General features: G+C 37.8%; 1 protein-coding gene across 3 annotated transcripts in view; it reads right to left on the reverse strand.

Annotated features, from left to right (window-relative positions):
• LOC105492540 (NCK associated protein 5) overlaps positions 1-27,589 on the reverse strand; it is an 891,224-nt gene that overhangs the window by 454,864 nt on the left and 408,771 nt on the right. For all 3 annotated transcript variants that reach the window (XR_011610241.1, XM_071073805.1, XM_071073806.1), the window contains exon 5: positions 9,338-9,471. Coding sequence is in view for 2 of the 3 variants with exons in the window: in XM_071073805.1 (XP_070929906.1) it covers positions 9,338-9,471 (134 nt within the window). In the remaining variant the exon portion in view is untranslated. The remainder of the gene's footprint in view (positions 1-9,337; positions 9,472-27,589) is intronic.

Here is a 27,589-nt window from a genome sequence, read left to right on the forward strand (position 1 = left end):
GTAACCATGGGGATATCAATATTAATTAAAATGCTTATTGTAAAACACAACTGCTTAAAGCGGTTACAGAAAATAAGCAAGGAAAAAGAAATGTATATTTCTGTCTTGAGAAAATGCATGCTGTCAGTTGTTATTACCGTAAACGACAGGTGAAAACCTTTGGACAGGAGAAGTGTGCAAAGAATTCTGAAACACAGTTTAATGAAAACTACAACACATTTATTTTGTCAGAACCCCATGACTTCAGCATAGCTAACTCTCTGCTTTATTCTCAGGAAACATTCTTAAAAGCTTGAAGCTGTTTGTTAGCAACAGATGTAGACATTTATAAACAAGGACCATCTTAACAGAATTATTTCTCACAAATTAAATAAAGGATTCCAAAGAACGGTTCCAACTGTTTACAGTTAGCACTTAGACTTAATGCACTGCCTATGGACCAAAAAAGTAACCAGAACAATAATCTATACTACTGGGACTGCTGCCTCTGCCTCTGCCCCATACGCAAACCTTAGAGAGATTGGTATACATGTTATCTGAGAGCCATAAAACACTCTTGGAGAGTAAACTTTAGCCTATGGGAAGTAAACTGTCAATGCACCAAATTCCATTTAGTGCCCTGCAGAAAGAATTCTGCAAAGAGTATTCTGAAACAGGCAACTTATCTTTTTTTTATAGGTGAGCATTCCATCACAGAAGCCCAGAGATGAGAAATCAGGTCTTCATCCTCCCAGGCCATCACAGTTTATAACTCTAAGAATGATGAGTATTATCAAAATTTTAAAGATCCCCAGAAATGGCCATTCTACAACCTCCCTTGGAAGCAAATTTCTGTCATAAACACACTATCTGTAAAATTCTTCTATATGCTTAACCTAAGTCTAGTAGAACTCTGGCTGCATCTTTCTACTTTACTGAAGATATTCATTCATTCATTCTTCAATCAACAAAAATTTATTTAATGTTTATGATGGCAAAGGTTATGGGTGGTAGTATAAGAGAGGAACAGGAGCACAAACAATATCTGTCCCTTGGATAGGCAGCAACCTTTAACTCTTTATTTAGATCATTATTAGGAGCAATGTATGAAAATAGCTGCCAATTTGCAGAAAATACCAATGCCAGAAGAACATGATGCCCAATCCCAAGTACGGTAATCAACAAAACTTAGACTGTGGGAAACTCTACAGGTCAAATATTCTAGGTCTTTAATGCATAAAAGACGAAAGAAAAGGAAGGGATGGACAGTAACCTGTAGGTTCAAAAAAACTAAAAAGACATATCCAGTTGTTTTTTTAACAGATGCACAAGACTAAACTGAAGGGTCTGGGGATGCACATTAAATGATGAAACTATGAAAAACACAGGAAGGTTATTACTATAAAGTCCGACTAATAGCTTATTGGAAAAGATAAAGGTTGAGGCTGAGAAGAGGCACCCAGATGGGATTCCGGGAGGCTGGTAGAGTCTCCTTTCTTGACTCCTTTCTTGACCAACGGCGTTGGTTACAAAGCCGTTCACCTTAGAATTATTCCTTAAGCCAGACATTTATTTTGTGTGACTTCCTGTGTCTGTTTTATTTTTGAAGAAGCATGTATGGATATGAAACAACTAGAACTCCTATACATTGCTACATTGCTAGTAGAAATGCAAAAAGGCACAGATAATTTGGAAAAAGAGTTTGGCAGTTTCTTATGGAATTAAACAAATGCTTACTATATGGCTCTGTGGTCCCACCCTAGTTATCTGCCCAAGAGGTAAACGCTCTAAGGCCTGGACACGAATGTTGATAGCAGCTTTAATCACATTCACTCAAAACGGGAGAGAATCCAAATGTCTATCAACAGGTGAATGAATAAACAAATAGTAGTATATCTACCTAACAGAATACTATTCACGAATAAAAAAATGAACTACTGATTTTTGCAAAAACATGGACATATCTCAAAAGAATCACACAAAGTAAAAGAAACCAGACCAAAAAGTTCCATACTTTATGACTTCGTCGTTTATAAGCCTTTCTGGAAAAGGCAAAACTACAGAGAGAGAAATAAGACGAGTAGTTACCAGGGGCTTGTGAGGGAAATGAGAACAAAGAGGGAGGGAGAGAACTGGTCCAGGACATGAAAATATTCTGTATTTTAATTGTGGTGGTGGTTACACGAGGGTCAATGCTTGCCCAAACTTATCTAAACTGTAAACGTAAGAAAAGTGGATTTTCTATAAACTGCACCAAAAAATAAAACATTTATTATTGAAAGTAGAAATCAATTTAGTTTTCAATTTTAAAACATTATTCTATATCTCACACATTTGCTTAAAGGAAAAAGTGTGTTGGAGCAGGGACAGTAATGTATTAGAAGTTATAATATGTTATTAAAACACATTTAGAGGAGAGACTAAATCATTGGTATTTTTATTGATGGCTATTTCTTCAGAGAAATTATTAAAAAGTGAAAACAATTCTGGTTGTCATAAAGTTCTCTCTGTTTAGACTTTTTACCAAACCAGTTCAAATAAATCCTAAAGTGGACAACATCAGAGCCAAGAGCAGTCTTGGTTATATGTTCACTGCAGAGTATCTCAAGTTTATTTTGCCAGTCAGGTTCCCCAGTATTTAATTTTGGCTGTCCCTGACAGATATTTCTCATCTAGGCTCGGCAGTTTTCTAATTTCAACTTCTCCAGAGTCAAGTAACCAAAATAGACGTGGCCAAAACCCGGTCCCACAGAGCCTCCCTGTGATTACTGCATGGACAATAAGACAGTCTCCTCCAAGACCTCAACATAAAACTCACTGTTAGAAACTTCAGGAAGGCCTGGTTACAAACGTGAAATTATTACTTCACCCAGTAAGTAAGTGCATGTCATTTCTAATGCAGGGCCTTTTAAAAGGCATAAAAAGCATTTATAAAACTATAATGTAATTGAATTTACTCATTTTACAGATGAGCAAATTGAGACCCAAAAGGGTCAAATTACTTAACCAGAGTTATTAAGCTACTTAGAGGTACACTGACACCAGGTCCCGGACAACCCATTAAAGAAGACAGTGCTCTTTGCAATGAAATTGAAACTATACTCTGTGTTAATACTGTTTTCTCTACAGGGATGAATAATAGGCAACATAACTTTCATGCTGTCTACTCAAAAACATAAAGCTCTTTAAAAAATTTAAGAAGAAACATATGACCATCTCATCATTTATTAGGCAGAAAGAGAAATACAAAAGAATATAGTAACGTTCAACTTTCAGTAAGTTAGTATTTGCCCAGGGAGCCAAAAACAGCCTTTCTTTCCAGTTTGCTACATAATTGGTTTTGGATTTCCCTTGCTTTGCTTAAGGGAGACCTTACATGCTAGATCGCTAAGATATAAACTTCTGACATCAAAATATGATCCATATTATGTTATCCAGGCATTTTAAAAGATGCCATTTAAAATCTTTTCTTCCATCTGTTGTAATTGGAAGAAAATTTATCCTTCAACCAATGTTGCTTTGCCATCTTCATTTACACAGAGCAACAGATGAGAGGCCCCAATTTTTACAAAAAGTCTCAGGCAGAAATTCTGTTGATGATGTGGAAGTAGCAATTCCAATTCGAAAGAAAATTGCCCTCTGTATCCATCAGGAGGAACGAGGCACTCAGGAGAGCCGGCCTCTGAGACAGGTTAAAGTTGACGAACAGTCAGACATGGGAACAAGTGCGGAAGAGGAGAGGAAGAGCTCTGTGCTGATGCTTGTCCAAAGGTCAATTGACAGCTTTACTCATCTTGTTACGTTTTCCTCCTTCTAAAGATGCAGAGAAAATGTTCTTTTAATGTACCAGACAGATACAGAAGCAGAAGGGAGTACGTGGGTAGAACATTTAAGGGCATATTATCCTCTTCAACACACACTTCTATGCCAGGTGCCTACCGCTTCCAAATGGGCAGCAGAAAATGAACCCTAGGATTCCATAAAGTATCTGAGAGCCGATAATGTGAACAGCAACCAATGAACGAGTTAAGCGGTAAAACCATCTCCATTTATGACTCCTTGAAGTTCAGCATGCAGCAGACTGCACTTAAGCACAGCAATCAACTGTGATGGGAGAATCCCCATTACAGTAAGCAAAGAAATAGCTTCAAGGCAGTGGATGACGGTGCCAGGGGAGAAGGTCAGAACAGGTGCAGAGAAATCTTCAAGGTAGGGAGTGAAAGCTTGAGCTCCATTTGGGTGATTTTTAACTATCCTGGTCAAATATGAGTGGCAAACCTTAATTATTCCCCCTTATTTAGATGTACAATGACTGGTGCAAACACACACGGAACATTTCAAGGCTGAAGAGGCCTGAAATCAAGTATCTTGATTCCTGATACTTGGGTTGTAATATGGTTTGCTAAGAACGTTTACAAATTATGTCTGCCAGGTGCTAAATCTGCCAGATCAATTTTAATTTAAATTTCCAACATGCTGCAGTACAGAGCTGTGACACAATAAAAATGTGTATTATTATTGTTGTCACTATGCAATCATTAATTTCATCTGACTATCCATGCCTCAGCGTAATAAACCATTAGCAAGTATGAAGTCTGGCTGTTCTGAATCTGGACAGAAGTCCCCTTTATTTACAGCTAAGCTATAAATATGTTGTTATGCTCATATATGTACATCAGACTTCTCTATCTGAATTCTACTTTTCTGTGGGCCCATACGGTGTTACTAGGCACACAATAAAAGTGTTTGTTTCCTGTTGAAAACAGCAGCTTTCATTAATAATCTACAAATTGGGCCTGGCATGGTGGCTCACCAGCACTTCGGGAAGCTGAGGTGTGAGGATCACTTGAACCCAGAAGTTTGACACCAGGCTGGGCAACATGGTAAAACTTTGTCTACCACAATTACAAAAATTAGCCAGGCGTGGTGACATGCACCTGTAGGTAGGTTGCAGTAAGCTGAGACTGCACCACACTCCAGCCTGGGGAACCTGAGCCAGACCCTGTCTCAATAATCATCATCATCATCATCTACAAGTTGATTAGATTATTTCCAAAGAGACCAACAGAGACACCTATGCAAATCATGCATGGTATGCACAATTACATATACGAAATCAGTACTCTGTAGAGTTGCTTATCTCCTCATTTTATCACCTAAGTGATCCTATTACTCTACTTTTTTTTTTTTTTTTTTTTTTTTTTTTTTTGTAAATCACTGTTATTTCAACTCAACATCCCCCACCTAGCTTGGAGACAATATTCCTGAAAGTGCTCCTCCACGTGAATCTAACTGATACACAAACACTTCATTACCTCAACAGGGATAATAAATCCAGGGGTCTAAACAGTGATTGTCTTTACATACAAGGGAAGACAGTTCCACAGTCTCATCTACAGCATTCACCTTGGCACAATTCAAACAAGCAGTTAGAGGAGTGGGGAGAGTGGGGAGAATTTGGAATTTTAGACAGTTACAAATCTAATCCCTCATAAAATATGCCCAGCCACACAGACAATGGGTGAAACAACCACTTTCACATCTGGAGCACTTTTGATGTATATCACCAAATAATAAGATAAAGCGGCAGCCCTAAGATATCACCACCTACTTCTAACTACCACCTTATTGAAGTGCTCTCTCAACTGTGAAGAAGGCTTAATGCAAGTATCTTTTTTTCTCCATATTTACATTAAAGAATGTAAATGGTCCGAACCAAGTTTGTTATGCCTGTCTGAATCACCCTCAATGTAGGCAATTTCTGATTTATGAGCTTAGAGCTGATTAGGTAACCTCTGGCGGCATATCCAATTTTTTTTTATTGCCTAAACTTTGGACCATTTCTGATCATTATAGCCTAATCAGAGGTCAAGAGGGAAGAAGGGATTGTGGCTGAAGGTTTGGTGGTGATATAAAAAGGAACTACTCATTCAAGCATTTGTATAGATTTTTATCACCTCAGTGATCCCATTACTCATTAATAGAGACAATCACAAATGTTCAGGCTTGCCTGGTGCCTTCAAGCCGTCAGACTCATCACATAGCTGAAACTGCATAAAATTAAGCCTTGGACTACCTCTCCTGAATCACTCATCCTGATACCTGAACTCTACTTCCCATGTGTACCTAACTGTCCCAGCATCGAACTTCATTACCCGCTCCTCCCTCCATTGACTCACCTTGTTACTGAAGCTGAGACTTGGAATCCCCTAACTACTGTTTAGAGGCTCCCATGCCTACAAGGTCATCAAACATAGCAAGAAAACATGTCACCCAGCCCAGGCCAGGCCTCAGCATCTTATGCCTCTGTTTCCCACATTCATAGTATTAGAAAGGCACATGTATATATCAGGAGGTTCCTGTGAAACTGAGGTATAATGGTTGACTTGAGAACTTTAAACATCAGAGTACCGGAGTAGTTCTTATTTTACTTGTGATCTCTTAGACATGACTCAGCATTTTTATTCCATATATTAGGACCTTGAAAAACAGCTTAACTTTCCAGATATAAGTGACACAGTGAAAGCCGTAGCCCTTGCAAGAATTAATCCTAATTTGCACCATTTTGGACCATGTCTACTGTATCCTTCAGTGTCTTCTATGAAGTGTTCTATGTGATACATTCTATTACGAATTGATTAACAGAGATAATATTCCTCTCTAAGGAGTAGTAGCCTTTGGCCATGAGATAATAATTAAATATTCCTTTTTTTTTTTTTCCTTTTGATCTTGTCTGCCAGGAATCTTACAGCTAAATTACATGCTCATACTCAGAAAACTTCTTGGGCTATGTGAAGGTGATAACTTGTCACGTTCTCCTTTCATGACCTTTATTTTGTTTTTATTTTATCAGCCCTATTGTAAATCTACCTTTTATTGTAAACCATACCACATTCTTTGAGAAAGTGGTTATTAGCTTAGTTTTTAAAAGTATCCTCAGCCCATGAACAATGTTCAAAAGTAACTCCACATCCCAGATATCATCATGCACAAAATGAACTCATCGACCCAAGAGAAAAAAAGAAGAAAATTATGAATATAAAAGTTTCTAATTCAATAGAATCATTTATATTATGTAAATTATTTAGATGACCATATTGGATGCTAACCTCGTCCAAGGGTGATGCAATAAAGGCTTATTCTATAATATTGAGAATTTTTCAAAGACTTACTAAGATTATTTAAACATAACTAGAAATACCTTAAAAACCAAAGTTTAAACCATGAAAGGCCATCAGAAATGGTTCAGTGGGTCTGCTCAAATTATTGTATAATTATCTGTTACACATGCTTTTCCCCTCCATGTCTTTTACTGATTTACATTAGTTCTCCGGACTTGAACTTTTCAGTTTCAGTGACACTTTACACGAGAAAACTAATTATAATAGGATAAAAATCCCTCACAAAAGAAGTATGTAAAAACCAGCCACTATTTATTGTATACATAATTATCTTCTCTTTCAGCCCACGATGTAGTCTTGACTCTTGTGTAACTGAAATCTGTATGGGATTGGCATCTGATTTACAGCAGATGACCCGGCACCACATGAATATAATTTACTACGCCATGTGTCTCCTGCCACCTAAATCAATAGCTTGAATATAGAGACATCTCAATTAGACAGTGCAAGGAGAGCAAGATCTGCCTCCTCCTATCCTGTGCCATTAAAACAACCAATATTACCAAGCAGTGCTTATTTTAAATTCACTTTGGAGGGGTGGATCTATTATTTTAAGTTGGTTAGGAGACACAAAGGGAGCGTTGCCATCAAACTGAATGAAAAATCGAGCATAAGGTGATATAAGTAATAGCCTATGAGGGGTGGGGACATGCATTTATTAAAGTATTGACTGGTGCATTTCTACAGCACCTGTGTATTATCATGGGCTTCAGGTGTTGAACAGGGTGTTAAATTATAATGCTGACCACACAGGAGTCATCCATCCTTCTTGTCCTGTTCCTCCACGAACCCCTACACCAAAGTTGAAGCACATATATAGTATTGGCCATAATGAGGTAAATTATCTGGAGGCTCAACTGTGTTTGTTCTCTCCCTGCAACACATCTAAAAATTAAGCTGTCATTATAAAAACTTCATAATGACAAAGCTATCTTATCTATCACCGGTCACAGTGTTCTCCAAATCCCAGTGAAAAGTTAAAGACAAGACCCACGCAGTTTGTTCATGAGGATTTTAGGGCAACTTCTCAAACATGGATACTGCCTGGGATAATCTCAGGAGAGAAAAGTGAAACAAATTATTTTCCTGATTTTATAAATGGTGAAGTATAGAAATGAACACAGATTGTCCTTCACAAGGTGCCGATATCTGGTCCCAGGGCTGTAAAAGCACAATTTTCTGGGGGATTCCTCCCATGGAATTGAAGGGACTTTAACATAATAGTTTGAACCATCAACTGCCCCCATATTAACTATAATTGGAAACTGAAAGATTCCAACTGCTAGAATTAAATCTAGGAACTACTTTTTCAGAATCTTCCTTTCAAATTCTAGTGATCTGTTTCTCTCTCTCTCTCTCTCTCTCTCTCTCTCCCTTTTTTTTTTTTTTTTTTTGGTAACAGAATCTCGCTTTGTTGCCTAGGCTGGAGTGCAGTGGCTCAATCTCGGCTCACTGCAAACTCCACCACCTGGGTCCAAGTGATTCTCCTGCCTCAGCCTCCCGAGTTGCTGGGATTACAGGCACCTGCCACCACGCCTGGCTAATTTTTGTATTTTTAGTAGAGATGGGGCTTTGCCATGTTGGCCAGGCTAGTCTTGAACTCCTGACCTCAAGTGATTGGCCCACCTCGGCCTTCCAAAGTCCTGGAATTACAGGTGTGAGCCACTGAGCCTGGCCAAATTCAAGTGTTCTAAGTGATATCTTTTTAAGGACAGGAACTCACTGATTTTTTTTTTTTTTTTTTTTTTTTTTTTACTCCTTAGTGTTTCCTCTAAGCAAAGAAGAAGAGCTTATTGAATTGTTAGATTCACATACCCTCTCTTTGTCTTAAAATAGGATTGCGACGACCAGTGAAATCTCATGCTCTTGGCTGGCCTTTTAAAGGACAAGCCTACTGGCTGCAAAGTCACCACAACTCAATTGAAGACCCTTAGGGAAGCCATCAGGAAAGAAAAGACAACCAGTCTCAATAAAGATCATGTCAGGTGCAAATGGATGGTTTCAGAAAATTGGTCTGGATGCGATAGGATGCTTTAGTCAGAACAGAAGGTCTAAATGGTTGGTAAATTGCTCATCAAACACAACAGAAGCTTACACAATGGACATTCAATCCAAGGTGTTATGGGTGCAGAGAGAGATGCACCTCAGGAAGCAATCTGCTCAGTTAAGAACAATACCTGGAGAACTGCTGCTGCAAGCCACGCATCTGAATTCTGTTGCGCTCAGACTCTAGGGTCACCTCCTGCAACCGCTTCTCGCTTTGAAGGCGTAAGTGTCTCTCCTCTTCCAGTTCATGTATCAGCTTCTCATGCTATAAAAGGCACAAAGGGAATGACTTTTAGGAAAGTGTTTATGACAAAAATAAGAAATAGCTGGTTATCAAGTGATAACTTGAGCTTTATATATATATGAATTTCATCCTTCAAACAACCCCACGAAGTAGGTCCTGTTCTTAATCTCTTGTTATAGACAAAGAAACCAATGATCAGAGATACCTAAGTAATTTGTGCAAGGTCACATAAACCAGAAGGTAATAGATTTTGAGTCCCAGACGACTAAATTCTAACACTTGAATAATTTCCACTAACCCAGAGAGCACGCTGTGAAGAACTGTGACCCAAAAATACTGTCGAATGCACAGTAAGTCAGATAATAATTAGTAAGATTATTACCTGTTCAGAATTATTTCATCTCTTCCATCTCTGGTATATCCTTGAAAGAGAACATTACTGTTTTTATAGAAGGACTGAAAATTTCAAGGTAATTAGAACGTGAAGCTGATGAGAGTGAGGCTCAAGAACTGTTTTTCATTTTGTCCAGTTAGGTCTTCAGAGATAAAACTAGGCCAAGCCACCCACTGTTTTTATAATCCTAGATAACTGGCTCATCTCACGAACGGGTATCAGGGATTGAAAGAGGAACTAGATGGCACAGAATAGATGGTTCAGCACAAACTCATCCCTGGAACTGGTAGAAAGCACACAGCTCAGATTCTCCTGACAGCACTGAGTCAGCTACACTAATGTCTTTTTTTGTTTCTTTTTTTGTTTTGTAGTTGTTTTGTTGTTGTTGTTGTTGCCTTTTTTAAAAAGCATGCCGTGCTGTTATTGTTATTGCTGTTACTAAACTGAGCATTTTGTACGCAGGATATATACTCTATGGTGAAAACCATAGATGCAATGTCTGATCACGAGGGACATGCATACTTAAAAGGAAAGAAGAGAAACAGAGACCAGAGACCTCTGTTTTGAAATAAACCAAACACTATGACTGTGTACCATGCACTATGGATTAAATATGATTTATCGCATGTGGCATATTCACAGGAAGGGACAGCAACGACAGATTTTCTCCAGCTCTAACTCATGAGAAAAAAGGCATTCTGTGGATCATGAAAGAAACATTAGATGAGAATCTAGACATGAATCCTGATCCTCTAAAAATACTTACATATCCCCTGCCTCTGTACCTTTGTTCCTGCGTAAAAAGCTCCCTAGGTCTCTCCATTGAAAGCCTAGGGTTCCTTCCGGGCTCAGCTGTAAGCCATGTCCTCTACAACGTATCCCTCATCACTGCATTTCCTCCCTTCCCCGAATTCCAACAGTACCTACTATCTTTACCACCCTTTAGGTCTTCACTTTTTCTACTGTTATTTTTCATGTGAATTTATCATAATTCTCCACCTAGATAAATATTTGTTCAAGATGCCTTATGTGCAGATATATTTTACATTTTAGCATATTACTTAATACGCGGTAGTGCTGGAAATATATTTGCTTATTGATTCCGAAGCTGGCCCTTTGCTTACTCAGGCCTGACTTTTTGGTGATCTACTTTTAACTCCCATAATGAGTTACTTTTACTGAAAACTAAAATCAAAATTAAAATCAAATCTTTATTCTGTCACTTTGGACAATGACGTTCTGGAAGCATTGGAAAGAAAGAAAAATGTGGTTGTGGAAGACAAATGGGTTAATTAAAGTTAACTCTTTACAAAAATGGTCAAAATGGCAAATTTTATGTGATATATATTTTACTATAATAAAATAAACTCTTTACAGTTATATATACAATTGACATTCCTCTTTTTATTGACTGATTGGACTAAAAGCAACATAGACAAGTCACCAATATTACAGAATTTGGAAGATAGTGCTTTGATTCCGGAGACAGGTCAAGAAAACAAAAGTATGCTAAATAGTTCAAAAGCGTACGCTATGAAGAATGTGAAGTTCATGCCTGTAATCCCAGCACTTTGGGAGGCCGAGGCAGGTGGATCACGAGGTCAGGAGTTCAAGACCAGCCTGGCCAAGATGGTGAAACCCCGTCTCTACTAAAAATACAAAAATTAGCCAGGGGTGGTGGCGCCTATAATCCCAGCTACTCGGGAGGCTGAGGCAGTGAATTGCTTGAACCCAGGAGGCGGAGGTTGCAGTGAGCCAAGATCGCACCACTGCACTCCAGTCTGGGTGACAGAGCGAGACTCCACCTCAAAAAAAAAAAAAAAAAAAACAAAAAAAAAAAACAAACAAAAAAAAAACAGTGAAGTTTTGCAGAGAAAACAGCATCCCTCCTTCCTTCAAAAGTAAAGAATGCTCCGTAGATTCACTCACTGCCATATTAAAGAGTCCCAAAAACATGATCATGAGAGAACCTTTTCCACACGAATAACTTTTTCTCTTCAATTTATTTATGCCTTTTCAAACATGAAAAAAAAAATCACAAAAAAAAGAAACCCTGGTAACACAGAGAAAATTCTAAGGAATTAAGACTATGAGAGCAAAAGCTGTTTACTAAAATATATTCCCTTCAAATGAGATGTATTTCAATTAATCCATCAAAGCTTGACAATAATCCACACCTACTAAAAATGAAAAAGCTTTGTACCCAAATTTAAAAACATGGCTAAACACAGAAAAAAATATAGTATCCATAGATCGGCTATTTTTTTTTTCTGTATTCCCTATATTGATTCTATCCCCAAAGTAATTTTAATTTATCTCCCAAATGTTTGCTCTGGATCTTTCACAGCAGAAAGTGTGAAAGGTAACGAGAGATGGACAGCAGTTGGTGTTATTTACACAACGCCACTAGGTACTGAAGAGCAGTAAGTAGAGGACAACATCATGGAAATCTGGGCTACAAATCTGATAGGATCACATTTCTAGAGCAACATCTCTCTTTCTGTAGAGCCACTGAGCTGGGATGGCTTTAAGACACCTGCCTAGGAGAGCCTCATGATGATTTTCAAAGCTCCTCAATCATCACCTTTCAATTCCTCCTATGTTCTTCCAGCAAGATGCTCCAGGTTCGTCACCTCTTCCCTTTCTCTTTGGCTTCTCTTACCAAAGCTCTTAAATCGCTGCACCAGGAACACAAACAACGGCTCAAAGGCTGAGTCTAAGCAGTGACATTACACACGTGTTCAACAAAACTTGCCAGTCACAGGCTCTTCTTTCCCTTTACAGAGGTGGGCTTTGTTATTAGTAAAAAGGTAGGTTTGCCTCTTTTTCTGAAGAAAAGCTCTGAGTGGGTTAACTTTCAACTGTTATTCATTAGCTGCTGTCTCTAACTCTGAAATGAGCAAACTCTGCAAAAAATATCTTCAATCTGGAGAATATTCTACAATTTACAAAATGTGTCCACCTTCATTACTGTATTCAGTCTCCAGAACAATTCAGCAATATTGGTTATTATCACCTCCATCTAAAGATAAGGGTAGGGGCCAAAAAGAGAGGCAGGGAGCTTGCTCTGGTTCCATGGTTAGAAATGGCAGCTCTGGAGCTAGAACTGAGTTTTTCTGACCCTAAGTCTCCATTTTTTTCTCCTACTACTGTCAGTTCTGCTGTAACATGTCTTTTAAAAGTGCTAATTTGTTCCAACGCAACTGATATGATATGAAAAAATTTGAGCATGACACAAATCTTAGGTTTGCTGATTGCCTGATTTCATTCATGAGAAAAATTAGGGGAACACAGACAACTGCACACAGCTGAACTGCATCAAAACACACATATTTCAAATAGACCTCAGTCCACCATGTGCATTAAGAGCCATAACCATCCACATGTGGTGTTACAACTTTCCCTCCAATTTCAGACAGTGTTCCTTCCACCACTTCACAGTAGCTTCTGAACTGCATCCAGAAGCTACTGATATCCAACTTCCACAAAAAAACTCTTTCAAGGTAAAGCACCATATTTATTGTAGTATTTATGTATTTTTTAACCATTGAACACATGGCTACCGATTGTATTAAGTTCCTACCTTTTTGTTTTTAGTGTGTCACTGAAAAAGTTTTGAGTATTGTTCCCATAGTCCTGTTTCCCCCATAAGCCTTGTGGTTTCCACTGTGTGGTTTTACAGAGTGCAGTAATTTTCAGGAACATACAAGTTATGGACATCATGGTGAAGAAAAGGAAGTCCAAATCAAGAGTGGAATTCCAAAGTAATTTTCCTACTTGGACACGAGCAAAGAGTTAAGTTCTAGACAAAGAATCAAACATACAAACAGAAAGACAGGTATTACCTTCATGGTTCTACAGAATGATCTTGTCTATACCTCACAACCTACACACAGCAACTTAACTGAGCCATTCTCTGATTAAACCTCAAATGCAGGAGATTCCTCCATTTCCCTGGGTAATCTAAGTTTCTGAACTTTTGTCCTGATAATTTTGTAAAACTTGCTTAAATCATTAAAGTATCAAAAGGTCATTTCTACATGTATGTTTCAAGGAAATGAAGAAAAATCTATATAGATTCTGATTATTCCCTAATAGAAAACCATGCATGTAAAAGAAGCTATGTACCACCAACATGGAGTCGTTTATTTACTTGGCCCACAAATGTTTATTGAGTAGCTACTACATGCCAAACACTGAACTAGACATGGAAACCAGCACTGAGTCAAATGGACATGGTTCCTGGCTTCATTAGACTTACAGACTAATGGAGACGGCTGGTGCTAAATAAGCATCACACAGATAACACAGCAGTATAAATTGATTTTTAATGAAGAGTTTGCTGAAAGGTGAAAGTGACGGAAACTGATTTTGTTTGGTGGGTCAGGAGAAGACCTCTCTGAGAAAGTCACATTGAAACTGAGACCTCTGTGATGACCAGGTGCTACCAGGTGAAGAGAGGGGACCAGCACTCCAGGCACAGGGAGTGGCAAGTGCGAAGCCCTCTGTCGTGTAGGGAGGGACGAAGAGAAGCCCAGTGTGGCTGGACGCTGGTGAGCCAGGGGACAGGAGTGGCATGGGATGCAGGTGGAAAAGAATAAGGGCTAGACCACATAGGACCATGAACATCACATGACGGATTTGGGACTATAGCCTGAGTAAAATGATGACTCATTACCGAGGGTTTAATCAAGTGAGGAAGATGATTTGATTAAGATTTGGCAAAGTTCATTCTGACTGCAGTACGGAGAAAGAACTAAGAGGCTAAATTATAGAATGGGAAAACATTCATATAAATATTTAAATATTTAAAATAAATATAATAAATTAAATAACGCTACCAGCTTTTAGTTTGTACTGCACCATTTACTAGAGAAGTGGTTTTGAACAAGCTACTTAACTTAAAACTTAACTGCTTTAAGCCAGTTTCCTCTGTATACTGGGGATAGTGAACTCAACCAAGACAATTTCATAGTATCACTGTGAATAATAGATGAAATAATGTATGGTAAGGCACTTCAAAAAATCAAAAATCCCATATAAAAATAAAATATGGCTAACTAAAATTACACAACTCATATCATCTAATATACTTCAGCTACTTTTGATAAATTCTGTATAACATTTGTCTTTAATAACCATTAAATATTTAAAAAATCAGTTAGATATTTCAAAAAGTTCAAAAATGTGTGCCTAAGCAGATCATACATTAATCCTGAAAGAAAACACATTTTAAATATGATTTTGATGTAAGAATGGAGAGGCTAACTTAATCACAAATGCCATCTAGAATATATATAACCCTGTGTTTGGCCTTCCCTAAAATACATTATTTTTTATTCTCATTTCCTAGTATGATTTCAGACAGATGGCTTGATGTATGGTATGACAAAACTTCGGAATGAAATTAACACATTAACACTTGATTCAAATATGGAGAGCCAATAAGTACCTCTATTCGAGGTCTAATTATAGTTGGTGATTCTCATTATATCAGTGGGTGATAATACTGCCAGAGTTAAAGACGATTCAAAGAATATGAAAAAGAAAGAGGAATTTATTTGGCTTGGAAATTCTAGCACCACCTTATGTGGCATATATTTGATGAAACATCAGGCATAACAAAAGGCACCTCCCACATAGGCTCCAAGCCCTCCATGAGTCCTGCCTCATGAGTGTCATGAGGTACCAGCTCATCTCAGGTGTCCTGTGCTGCCTTGATGTCTGAGAGATACATGAAAATTGAGAGGCAGTCGCTATAGGTCTGTTTCAAAAGATTTCCTGAAAATGTGTCCAAGTGATAACATTCGAATTGAGTCACACTTTATGATCAAAGAATCATGGGGAAAAACATCAGTACTCTTGGATAATAAGAGGATCTTAAGGTGAGAAATGAATAGAGGCCATTAGAGAAGGACAAAGTGATTCAATGATATTCCTGTATATTGATGGAAAAACATATGAGCTCATTTGAGAAATGTGGAACCTGAGAAGCAAGCTACCCGCTAGAAAACATGCCCAGTCACAAGTATCTCCAGGTATTCACCAATAACAACATCCAATGTATACTCAAACATCTTAAGAATTACCGGAAACCTAGAACAATCCTTTTCATTCTCTCCCTTCCTATTGAGAATCTAAATTGACACCTGTGTTTTTTCTGCAGAAGTCCATGAGCCAAACACATCAGCAGAAAAATTAATGTCTTCATGAAAACTAGTTTTAACTGGGAAAACTCTATTAACCAACTCTACCAAGTCGGTATGAAATGGATCTAAATTAAGCTATAGTTATTGCATCTAATTGTAGCCTTGTGTTTGTTTTTCACACATATTGCAATATATTTCCCCCATAAAGATCTCTGAATTCAATATCCCCATTAGTTATGAAAGATTCGGTCATCCTAGAAGCAGAGAAACAGATAAGGAACTTAAGAATTGATTTTTTTTTTAAACCCGTACTGTTGGCTGTAACAGAAGAATCAGAATCAGATTTTGAGATGCAAGGATAGAAATAGCCAAGTATATATCTGCAGTGCTGATAACATCACCCAAGAGAGACAAAGCTTTTATTCTAACTAAAAAAAGATGCAGAGCTTGGTTTTTATGTGTGTGTGTGTGCTTTTTTTTTTTTTTTTTTTTTGGAAAAGAAAGGAGAAAGGGTGAGATAAAGAAATACAGCAGAGGAGAAGGGTAGGGTAGAGAGTAGAAATGTCAAGGGCAAGTAAGACAGATGGGCACTTGGATGGATCTTAAAAATGTCCTCAATGCTAGACAGGAGCTCTATAACAGAAATGACACAGGTGAAGCACCCCATATGACTAAATTTTCTTAGACCAAGATTATATATGTGCTTATTACTTAGCAAAGGGATAGAGATGTGAACTCGACGAAAGGAGTTTTTTCCATGGTGGGTTGTGAAGAAAAGCAAGATAAAATGAAGGTGTTAGGAATACCACTCAAAATCCTAAGGAAATTGGACACTTGAACAAAAGATTCTTAGCAAAGCAATTTTACTTCTGCGCAGAGAGGTAACTCCTTGGCCAGTCGCCACGAGAGCACATCTGAACAACGGGGCACAAGAGCCTTTATTCCTGATGCAAGTCCTGCCCCTGTACCCTTTCCCCATTGGCTGGGGTCGCGTCACACAATCCAAACTAATCCCGGTTGGCTAAACATTTGATTTTTTTTAGATAGAGTGGGCACGCGAAAGAAAGTGGAGTGAAAGGGGAAGGAGTGTCTGTAATGAGCTAGAAAGTTCGTCCTCTTTCCAAATAAGGAAAGGAACGTGAGCTGGTACTGATAACGCCTGGTACTGTGGCGTGCCTGGGCATCTGACAAAGGCAAAAACGAAAAAAAAGGAGAAAAAAAGAAGAACAAAAAGCGGGGACGGTACTATGAATTAAAGAATAAAAGATTGATTTGATTATCTGAAGAGAAACCTCACCATATCCTACAAAGGTCTGGCACATGGAGATTGATATGCATTGTAAAGTCATGGTGGAAAAAATTACGACAAATTTTGGGATCCTACCAAGAGAAAAGAAGTTGTTTATTGCATAGTCAATGGTCTTTATTATTTATCAACTAGGGCTACAAATCAATAATAAAATGGTAACACTGTATTCACAACACAAAGTAACACAGTTTTGCTTTTAATGTCATCCTACAGCAGAAAATAGGATGAAAATTTATGCATTGATCCACTTCTCACATTTTTCATCAGTCTAAGTGTCTTCATTTTCACATCATGATTCCTACAATGGAGAAGGCATGAGGCTAACAGACTGGGCTACAGTTTCTGTCTCCCCATTAACTTGCCAGGTGACCTTGGGAAATATACTTACCATCTCCAGACCTACTTCTAAACTGCTATAGTAAGTTCTTATAATTTTATGTTGTTTTATGCTGCCTTGGCCTCCATTTTAAATATAAGTTGGATTCTCTCATACCAGAAGAAGGGCGCAGTCATCCTTGGTAGAGTTTCCCGTTCTATGCCTAACTCCCACTCCTAGTTCCCCAGTGTGTTCAATTCAGATATCTGCATGACACAACTGCCTGCTATGGGTCTGCTAGACACAGACTGCTTGACTGGCGCTGCTGTCCCTACCCCCTGCATGAGCTGTGCAGATATGCCACAGTGACTAACCCTCGGTCACAGTGTGACCACCTGGAACTCACACCTGTTGCTTTAAACTCACCAATTAACATTCCCCATAGGAAACCTGTTTGGATAACACCTTGGACCCCAGTAAAGGCACTGGCTCATGGATCTCTCTCTACGTGTGCTCCTAGACCTCCATATGTGTGGCCCTCAGGCACATCATGTACCCCCAGGGCCTGTAAACAAGAAAATCTGTGTTTCCCTCTTGTGTCACTTCTAATCATTGGAGGGTTCCCTCCATCTGAAAGATTCTAAATTAACATTAATGGTAAGGTCCCTTCCAACTCTCATATCTTATACAGTGATTAAATTAGCCACAACCATATCAGGAAAAAGCATAAGCAATTACAAATAACATTAGTGGCATAAAGAGATTAAATACAATGTCTATAAGTGGGGTGTATGTGTATACACATATTTTGGGGGTTAGTGAAAGTCTAAGTTTCACTTAATATTGATGAAGGTGACTGGCATCCTTGTTTTGGATAATTAGTGGGTGAAGATTTAAGAGGCAAAGGGCACAGGTTTTGGGTTAGAGAGAGCCAGGCAATGTTGAAACAATGATATTGGACATTACACAATTAGGAAGAGGAGTGATAAAATAGAGACACCAAAGGCATTGGTTTTAATTTGATTCTGAAATGACTGGGAGTATCAGCAGATTTTGAGGAGAATGACAGAATCTAAATGATGTTTAAGCAACATAATTCTTCCTCAGGGTGGACTCTAGACGTGAGATACTACCAAAAAAGGAACAATTTCCTTACTGTCGTTCATTAGCAATGGTTCCTTGGGTTGGAAAAGGCCTTTCCACGGAGTTTTCTGGCTCACTGACTTTGTGACTTCTACAAGCTTCTCAGAAAACTAATTCCTCCCAAGTCTTTGAATATCTGATGTTTACAAGGGCTGACCAAGGAAAGCAAGACATTGAGTAATAACCCAGGTAGGTAGTAAGCTTGTTATCAATAGTCCACTGCTTAATTCAGACTCTCTTTCCCTTACCCCAATCTTTTCCTTGAGTTTATTTAGTCAAAAGGCTCAATTCTCAGCTTGACTTAGAAAAGAGCTTTATTTCCTCAACCAGTAGGCCCTTCTATAAAAAGTCAATGACTCATTCTTCTCCCCTGGTCACAGATCTTTCTCTGTTGTCATGTTAATTGATCACAATTAACAGTAGCTGCTTATTCTATCCCCTTGGAAGTTTTCAGAAGTCAATTTTATTAAATGCCATCGGGCGCGGTGGCTCACACCTGTAATCCCAGCTCTCAGGGAGGCAGAGGCGGGAGGATAGCTTGAGCCCAGGAGTTCGAGACCTGCCTGGGTAATATAGCGAGACCCCGTTCTCCACAAAAAGGAAAAAAAAAAAAAAAAAAAAAAAAAGACATACTTGGCTGAAGTCTTAAACATTGTTTCCTTTTCTGTGGAGACAGTATATTCCATACAAAGACGAGACAGCGTTTCAGGTTTTTTGTTTTTGTGGTAGCACCTTTTGCTTGCCGTTCTCTACCCTGAACCACACGTGCACTTTCAGAATGGCTACACATCTTTGCCCCATTTTACCCCCAACTCTGTTCCTTCACAATCAGTGAAGAACAGATGACTTCTCTGGCTAGTTTTATTCGCATTTCAAACTTTTGGTCCCTATGTTTCTCTCGTTGTTCTTTGTTATGGAGGATTCCAAGATTTTTCATTCTCTCACCTACGCTCTAGTCTTGAACTTTAGCTGTATTTACTATGAAGGTTAACACCTGCTCTGCCTCAACTCTGATGTCTCCCTTACTTCACCGCCTGCCTAATTTATGGTTTCTCCCACAGACTTGTGCTCTTGCTTTATAACTTAGCTTTTTACAGGATATATAATGCCACAGTCTTTGCTAACTGTTTCACATACATATGACATGTTAATCATTATATAATGATATTTATAATACATATTATATATAAGTCAGCTTGCTAATATAAATTATACTAACATTATATGAATAAATAACAAATTATATAAAAAATAATATATTATTATATATCAATTATAATACATATTATAATCAATAATATATTATTCCCTATCTCTTCAAAGAGCACACTTTTCTTTAGGCAGGGATTAGGCCTCATAAACAGTCACAAAATCCCACAGAATATTAGCATACTGCTGAGCTTTCTAGAATGTTCAATACATACTTGTTAAGTTCCACATGAATCCTCTTGATCTCCCACCACCTTAGTAGGCAGCTAGCTCTAGGTTTGCAAAGTTTCTATTGGTAACAACTTTTAGTCTTAATCCTGACTGAGGATAATGTGATGAGATTTTCTCTGGTTTAGAAACTCCACAGATACATTTCACTCTGTCATCTTCTTTCCCTTACCGTTGCCTTCTCCCGAAAGCCCAGGGATTGCAATTCCAACTTCATATTCAAATCTCTTAACTGATGACTCACTTTCGTTCAATAACTATTAAGTTAAAAATTTAATTTCTGAGAGGATTTGCAGGAGCTTCCAAACAAAGCCATTTATAATTCTATTTGTAAGGATAGTACATTGTCCTGTTCTTTTTGTTCACTCTACTAGATTTTGTAGAATTGTGGAAAGAAAAAAAAAACTGAATAAAAACAACTCTATTGAGACTAAGAATCCTTTTTACCCTGTAGTTGGAATCCTTATATTCCTTCCTTCAGTGAATGGGTTATAATTATGTGTACTGGAAATTAGAGTAGTCACTATAATTATGCACTCTTTTAAAGTAGAATAATTATAATGTCAACAACTGACTATACAAGGTACTACTGAAGCTTTTGTTTTAAATCTGCCAGAGAGGACCTCAGTAATGATTAATTTCTTACAACTACTTTTTATTCATTTGGAGAACATACTAGGAATGCCTTCGCACTTCCCATTTCGTTGTAGAAAGTTTCTTTAAACAAGAATATTTCTTTAAACAAAGACTTGAGAACAAGTGGGTTGGTTTTTACATAGCCGGCTTCCATTATTTCATCCTAGACAATACGAGAAACTTAAAAATTTTAAAACAGGACTTTTAGCAGCTTCCCTTATCCTTGTTAGCAAATGCAAACTTTTACATTTTATCATGCTGTTAAAAGGTCAGCTTGAATATTTAAAAAATCAATGTGGAACTAATCACAAGCTTTGGTTCAATGCTTTAGTACTTTATTTCATACAATTACCAAAGTTAGAAGAAATTGAAAGCACCACATATTAAAGAATTAGAGTTTGTGTTATTTCTGGGAGGTAAGGTTAAACAGAAATATCATTTTTATGAGGAAATCATTAAAGACCTATAAATGAGCTGAGTGAGCACAGTTAATCTACAGAAGGGGAAAACATATACTCTTAAAAGACAATCAGAGGGCTTCTTTTGAAGGTACACTTTAACCCTTGGTTAACCACATCAGCGGAGGAGAACATCACAACAGATAATCTTACTTTCTCAAGGATCAACACAGTCACCAGAGGAAGCAAATGGAAAACCCGGTTTCACATGGTCTAAATACCACTCATAAAAGACAGGCCAGTGTGGACTACAACTGCTACTATTTATAATAGAATACCCGCCTGACCCATCGTTGGGTATAGAAGAGCTCACAGAAACGCTTACATCATGACTGTAGGTCTTTTGTATGCACTTTATATGAGTGTCAGAAATTGTGTTCTCAGGTGCCCCTTTTGTAATCTCCTGATCTCTCCTCAGTTTCCACTCCTGGCAATGTTTAGCCCTTTCTCATTCAGAACTGGTCTCTCCTGGAAGGCTTTGTCAGACTTGACTGAACACAGCAAGAGCTATTTTTCCACAGGGGCACATTAATATCTGCCCCTTTCTAGAGGTCTTAGCATCAAAGGGAAATGAAAGTTTTTAGACCTAGAAGGGTGCTTGAGGTCACTAAGTCCAACTGAGGTCCTAAAAGGTATCAATTTGTCCAGGGTGATCCAACCTACCGTAAGTCTTTGTCACTGTGGACAGAGAAGATTCAAAGATCCTCTTCGAAATCGCCCTTTCCAGGCAGTCAATAATAGAGCACGTTTTCAAGAATTTGGTAGAGTTTTGCATTTGGACCAGTTAGATTTATATGTAAAACTTTCATATAAACTACTTTCCTCTGCAATATAGACCTTTTTATAAGTTCAAAATTAAACCGCTGCATGAAGATGGAAAAGTAATTGGCAAGATCAGAAAACATTTTCATCCTTTTTATATTAGTATCTTGAAAGTCCTTCTAGAAAATTTGCCTCCTTCTTCAGAAAACAACATTGAAAACAACATGTGTTTTTTTATTTTTAACCAGGCCTTGAATGTTATGTACATTGCTCCACAAGTGTACATTTTTATATAGGCTAAGACTCTCACGATTTATGGCCAAAGAATCAGATTCAACATGCACAAAGAAAATGGTTCCAATCAGTGAGTTACCTGCCACCTTAGTACTACTGTCAATCAGAACAGGTGTGTCATTACACAGGTGTGCCATTACACAGGTTATAATGCATCCACATGCAAATACCTACAACAGAGGCTCTCCACCTTTTAGGCCAGGAAGAACTGCAAAGCATCCACAAATTACAAAGGGTTCAGTGTACTGAACACGATGTATTGACAGGTATTGAATAAATAAAAACACAACTGCTATAACACCGAAGTCTGTGGCCTTATTTTTTATGGAAAAATGATCGATGTCTTTGTAAGATTGTGGCCACTGGCATTGAATCTGAACTACAGCTAGTGCCAGCAGCCCTACTGATGATATGTAAGACAAGGAAACACGTATGGACAATTAAAGTATACCTCCTTATTCACAGAGAAGTCACAAAAGTAATTCCAGGACAAATAAAGTGAAGGAAAATAAGAGAGAGAGAGAAAAAAAAAAGACTCTTCCCAGCATCACAAATAAGAATGATAATGATGAACCTGGCTGAGTGTTCTAAGCCCTCTTCACATAGCTGCCACTGAATCCTTGAAACAATACTAGACAGTTGGCCCTATTCCCAACCAGATTTGTTTTTAAGATTATGAGGCTAAGGCCACAGTAAGTAAATAACAGAGCCCAGGTTTGAGCCCATGCAATCTGATTCCAGGAACCTAGAGCCTGACTGCCTCTCTTTACTGGTATGAAGGAGTTTCTTTCCTGGTCTAGTAAACTTTCATCGCAACCAGCAAACTAACTGATGTATTTAAGCCTCTCCCTTTCCAGGACCTTATTAGAGATTGTAGAGTACCGAAGAGATCCAAGAGATGGTCTGAAAAATAGAGTGACAGAGATGGTCTTTGCCATTACAAATATTATAATCTTGTTAGACCAAGATTATCATATATTCAACAACTAGCTAGTAAAGTATGAATTATCTAGAGCAGGGGCTGGCAAATTTTTCTATAAGGAATCAGAGGGCAAACACTTTAGGGTTGATGTGCCACACAGTCTCTGTTATAACTACTCAATTCTGCCCTAGTAGCACGAAAGCAGATATAGATAATACATAGATTAATGTGTGTGGATGTATTCCAAAAAAGCTATTACAAAAATAGATAGGGAGGGAAATAGCTCAGCCATAGTTTGTGGACTCATAATCAAGATTACCAGCTATAACAAAAAAAAATAATCAATTCTAATCATTCATTTTCCAGGAGGTGAAAATTCCTTTTCTCCAAAATGCATAAACTCCCTAGAAGCCACGGGGCTGCAGAACTGTCTTCTTACTGTTAAGAAACAAAAACGATTTGAAACATCTTCCCCGAAACTTAATGAAATTGTAGCTACTGTTGAAAATGAAAAAATTAAGTCTGTGTTTTCTAGAAAGGATGAACTTTCAGCAGTGCCGAAAATCATGTAATATTTGTGCTTGTCAGTGTGCTAGGAACAAATCTTTTATCTATCCCTGTGTGATTACATCTCTGTACAGAGGCGCCTGTGTTGTGTTATACATAGAATTACATTTTACCCTTTGGTGCTGAGCCATTAGCCGATGTGTCTTCTTATTCTCAATTAGGAACAGAGTTCCTCCCACTGGAGGGAGAGCAGAGGCTCTGCAGTCACTGCTGCCGTGTTAGTGTTGTTAGAGATTATACATACTTTAATTCAACAACTTACAAACGGTCTACATTTTACATCAAACTAATCTCAACATTAGACAATTTTGAATACTGGTCATAATATACATACAGGTAGATGATAATTCAGCCATACAGATTAACATTTTGTTCTTTTCTAATACTTTGTGAGCCTATGAGATTTAATGTTGACAGATGCTAAAACCTTTAAATGCTTTTCTATTTTCTCAGATGCTGAAATAAAATTTTAAGTGTAACCATTTATTAAAAACAAGTTAGAATATACGGTAAGGCTCTGTAGTGCACAGATTATATAGGTTGTAGCAGAAAAAAATCTCCCTCTTTCTACTAAAAGTTTTATATTTACTATGTGCTATTTAATAAATAAGTTAATTTTCCAATGAGAACACATGGACCCAGGGACAGGAACATCACATACCAAGGACTGTCAGGAAGCAGGGGTCAAGAGGAGGGAGAGCAATAGGACAAATACCTAATGCATGTGGGGCTTAAAACCTAGATGATGGGTTGATGGGTGCAGCAAACCATCATGGCACATGTATACCTATGTAACAAACTTACATGTTCTGCACATGTATCCCGGAACTTAAAGTACAATAAAATAAATAAATAATTTTCCTGCACAATCATTAAGTTTTCTACCTCCCAACATTTGAGCTGGCCTAGGAGGGGAAGAGTAGTAAGTTTGTAATCTAAAATTTGTGTACCCTTGGGTCATAACTTTTACCAATAACTTAACTCTCGAGATTGTGCATTTAGAACATATTTTAAAGACTTCAAAACTTCAGATGTCCTTTTGTCTGTTACATATTGATTGCTGTTAAACTAAATGTTTTTCACTGTGTAATCAATACTTTCTTACAAAAATAAGCCCAGGCATTGACAAACAACTCTGCAGCACATTGCAGCTTTCCTGAGAGTGGACAGCATGAAAACCTACCACCCCCAAGAATTAAAAAAGATTGCATTGACTCCAGTGCTTATTACAATTTTTACAAGCTTCTTACAGCTGAATCATTCTACTGTAACAAACCTTTATTAAATTAGACACCTATTGAATCATAAGCTTTCTGAGAATAACAATTCATATGCCTTTGTCCTTTATTACTGTTTCTACAACCATACTGCTCATGTTCATATTTACATCTTCTCTTGTGATGAAGTTATTAAAAAGCAACAGCTAGATAAAATGGGTGGGAAGGGGTGGTATAACACGTAAACAATGATGACGTTGTGTTTCATGAGGCTACTCTTCTAGAACAATTTTAAATTGCACTACTACCTTAAAAAAATGCTATTGTACTTTTAGACCCCCAATGCAAGGCATCTTTTAATCTGGGACTTTTAATTTACACACTGTAAACTGTGAGTTGCTTCTATAAACATTTGCCTTCAAATTATTTGTTCATCTCATGGTTCACTCTCCTAATACAAATTTCCAGTGAAAATCCATGGTGAACGCGAGGGGCAAGCAGCCAACCACACATCAGGTTGCCACCAACATGCACGAAGTATAACTCTCCCTCCAATGCTAATCCACACAAACACCAAATTCTTAAGGCATATAACCCTATATTCCATAAGCAGGCACTTAGTGGTCTGGGTAAAAGCTAAAGCAAGTTGAGAATAACAAAAACAAACACTTCCAAATACAATAAAGAGAAAAGCCCTTACGTGCATACACCTTAAACAAGTTAAGACATGTTCTCACTTTCATGTTTATTAGCACAAAAGAACTCAAGAAACAATTATTTTAAATCACTTAAACCTTGCATGTATATATCTATGACAAACAGCAACAAAGGCATTTACAATTTTTATTAGCAGGTGATATTTCCTGCCAACAGAGGTGGTTTTGTATTATAGTGACATAGTGACATAATTCAATGAACAGACCCCAAAGTTTTTCACAAAAACACTTTCTATTTTTCGATCCAAGATAGCACTTCTATGCAATAGCTCAAAATTGCCACCAAGTGGACGGACAAACACTATTCTGGTTGTAGTTGTACAGTAAACAGCTGCTTCTGATTTGAAGAGCGCTGAACTAATCCCATCAACCAGTATTTACTAAATATTAGTACCTACTAAGCACAGGGTGCTCCTCTATGTGCCACAGATGAAATGCATTCTGATCATAGTGAGAAGGCTAAAGCCCTGTCACAGGCACCTCGTCGTGGGTGCTACTGTTCTCCGGACTTCAATAGGTCAATTATTCCATTTATCTCTTTAGAAGAGAAAAAATAACCTATTAATGCTACTGTGAGTGAGCAAAAAGGCAATATCCAGTTTGAGAAGGGCTTTCTTATTGCTAATAATTGTTGAATGATATGAATAAGCTCCAGAACATACAAAACAGAAGCCATTTCTAAAACCACTGATAGTGTTCAAAAGACTAATAAATTAGAGGTTATGTGGACCCATCTTACAATCTTTCATGGAGACACTGCTCTAGACATAGCAGTGGTGATATATAACTCACTGTAGGTTCATAACCAAGGCTAGGTAAGCATACGGATGTAACATCTACATTCCCAGCTAGTAAGTGGCCTGCTCCCCATGGGTACATCCTGACCTTTCACACGGAAGAGTTTAGTGTATGTGAAACCCCGAAGGATAGGAATCTACAAACATATTTGATGAGCCAATTTATTTAATAAAATATCTACTTTATCCAAGTGAGTGATTCTGAGTCCCATCTAGGCAAATCCTCAGCTTCCGGCATTATTTATTTTGTGTTATAAAACATACCTTCTCTCTTGGAAGCATGGGTACCAAAGGGAAGAACAGTAACTTTTAATGGATGCAGTTAGATCTTGAAATTTTTATCTGAAAACCATAAAGCTTTTAAACATAAATTCGCAAATGTAATTGAGCCTCTAATAGCTGCTACTGATAGTAATTAAAGAAATCTCATTTCCCTAAATTAAACATAATGAAATGTTTTTCAAGATCAAATAAAACTAGAAAATGCTATCAGGCTGATAGAAATGGCCTCTGAAAGTGGTGTTCTGGAGTTTGCAGAGAAGCCTCAGTTGCCAGCAAAAGCCAATGGTTTATAGGGTTATGGGCAATATGGAAGCCATTTCCACTGTATCGTATCAACTTTTATCGGCTGATAACTGATCTGAAAGCCAGTATATGGCACAGCTTCACATCGCAGTGCTTATGCAAATGAAGCAGACATACTCTAAAATTCTTCCTTTAGTGCTTTTAAAGACTTTGTTATTTAATTAAACGTTGTCAGCATATCTTCAGTTCAACATACACATTTCACACTCTTAATGTTCAATTTTTACATTACTTTTGCTTTTCTTAAAGTGAAAATGGCATTTGGGCATCAGTGTGACCATCTTCTCCAGGTCTCTGTTAACAAGCAGGCAAGTGCTTCAATTGTTGTCTTAGTATGGGCTACTATAACAAAAATCCCATAGACTGGGTGACTTAAAGAACAGAAACTTATTTCTCACAGTTTTGGAGATTGGGAATTCCAAGATCAACTTGCCAAC

This window comes from Macaca nemestrina, chromosome 11, assembly GCF_043159975.1.
Source record: "Macaca nemestrina isolate mMacNem1 chromosome 11, mMacNem.hap1, whole genome shotgun sequence".
NCBI classification, from domain to species: Eukaryota; Metazoa; Chordata; class Mammalia; order Primates; family Cercopithecidae; genus Macaca; species Macaca nemestrina.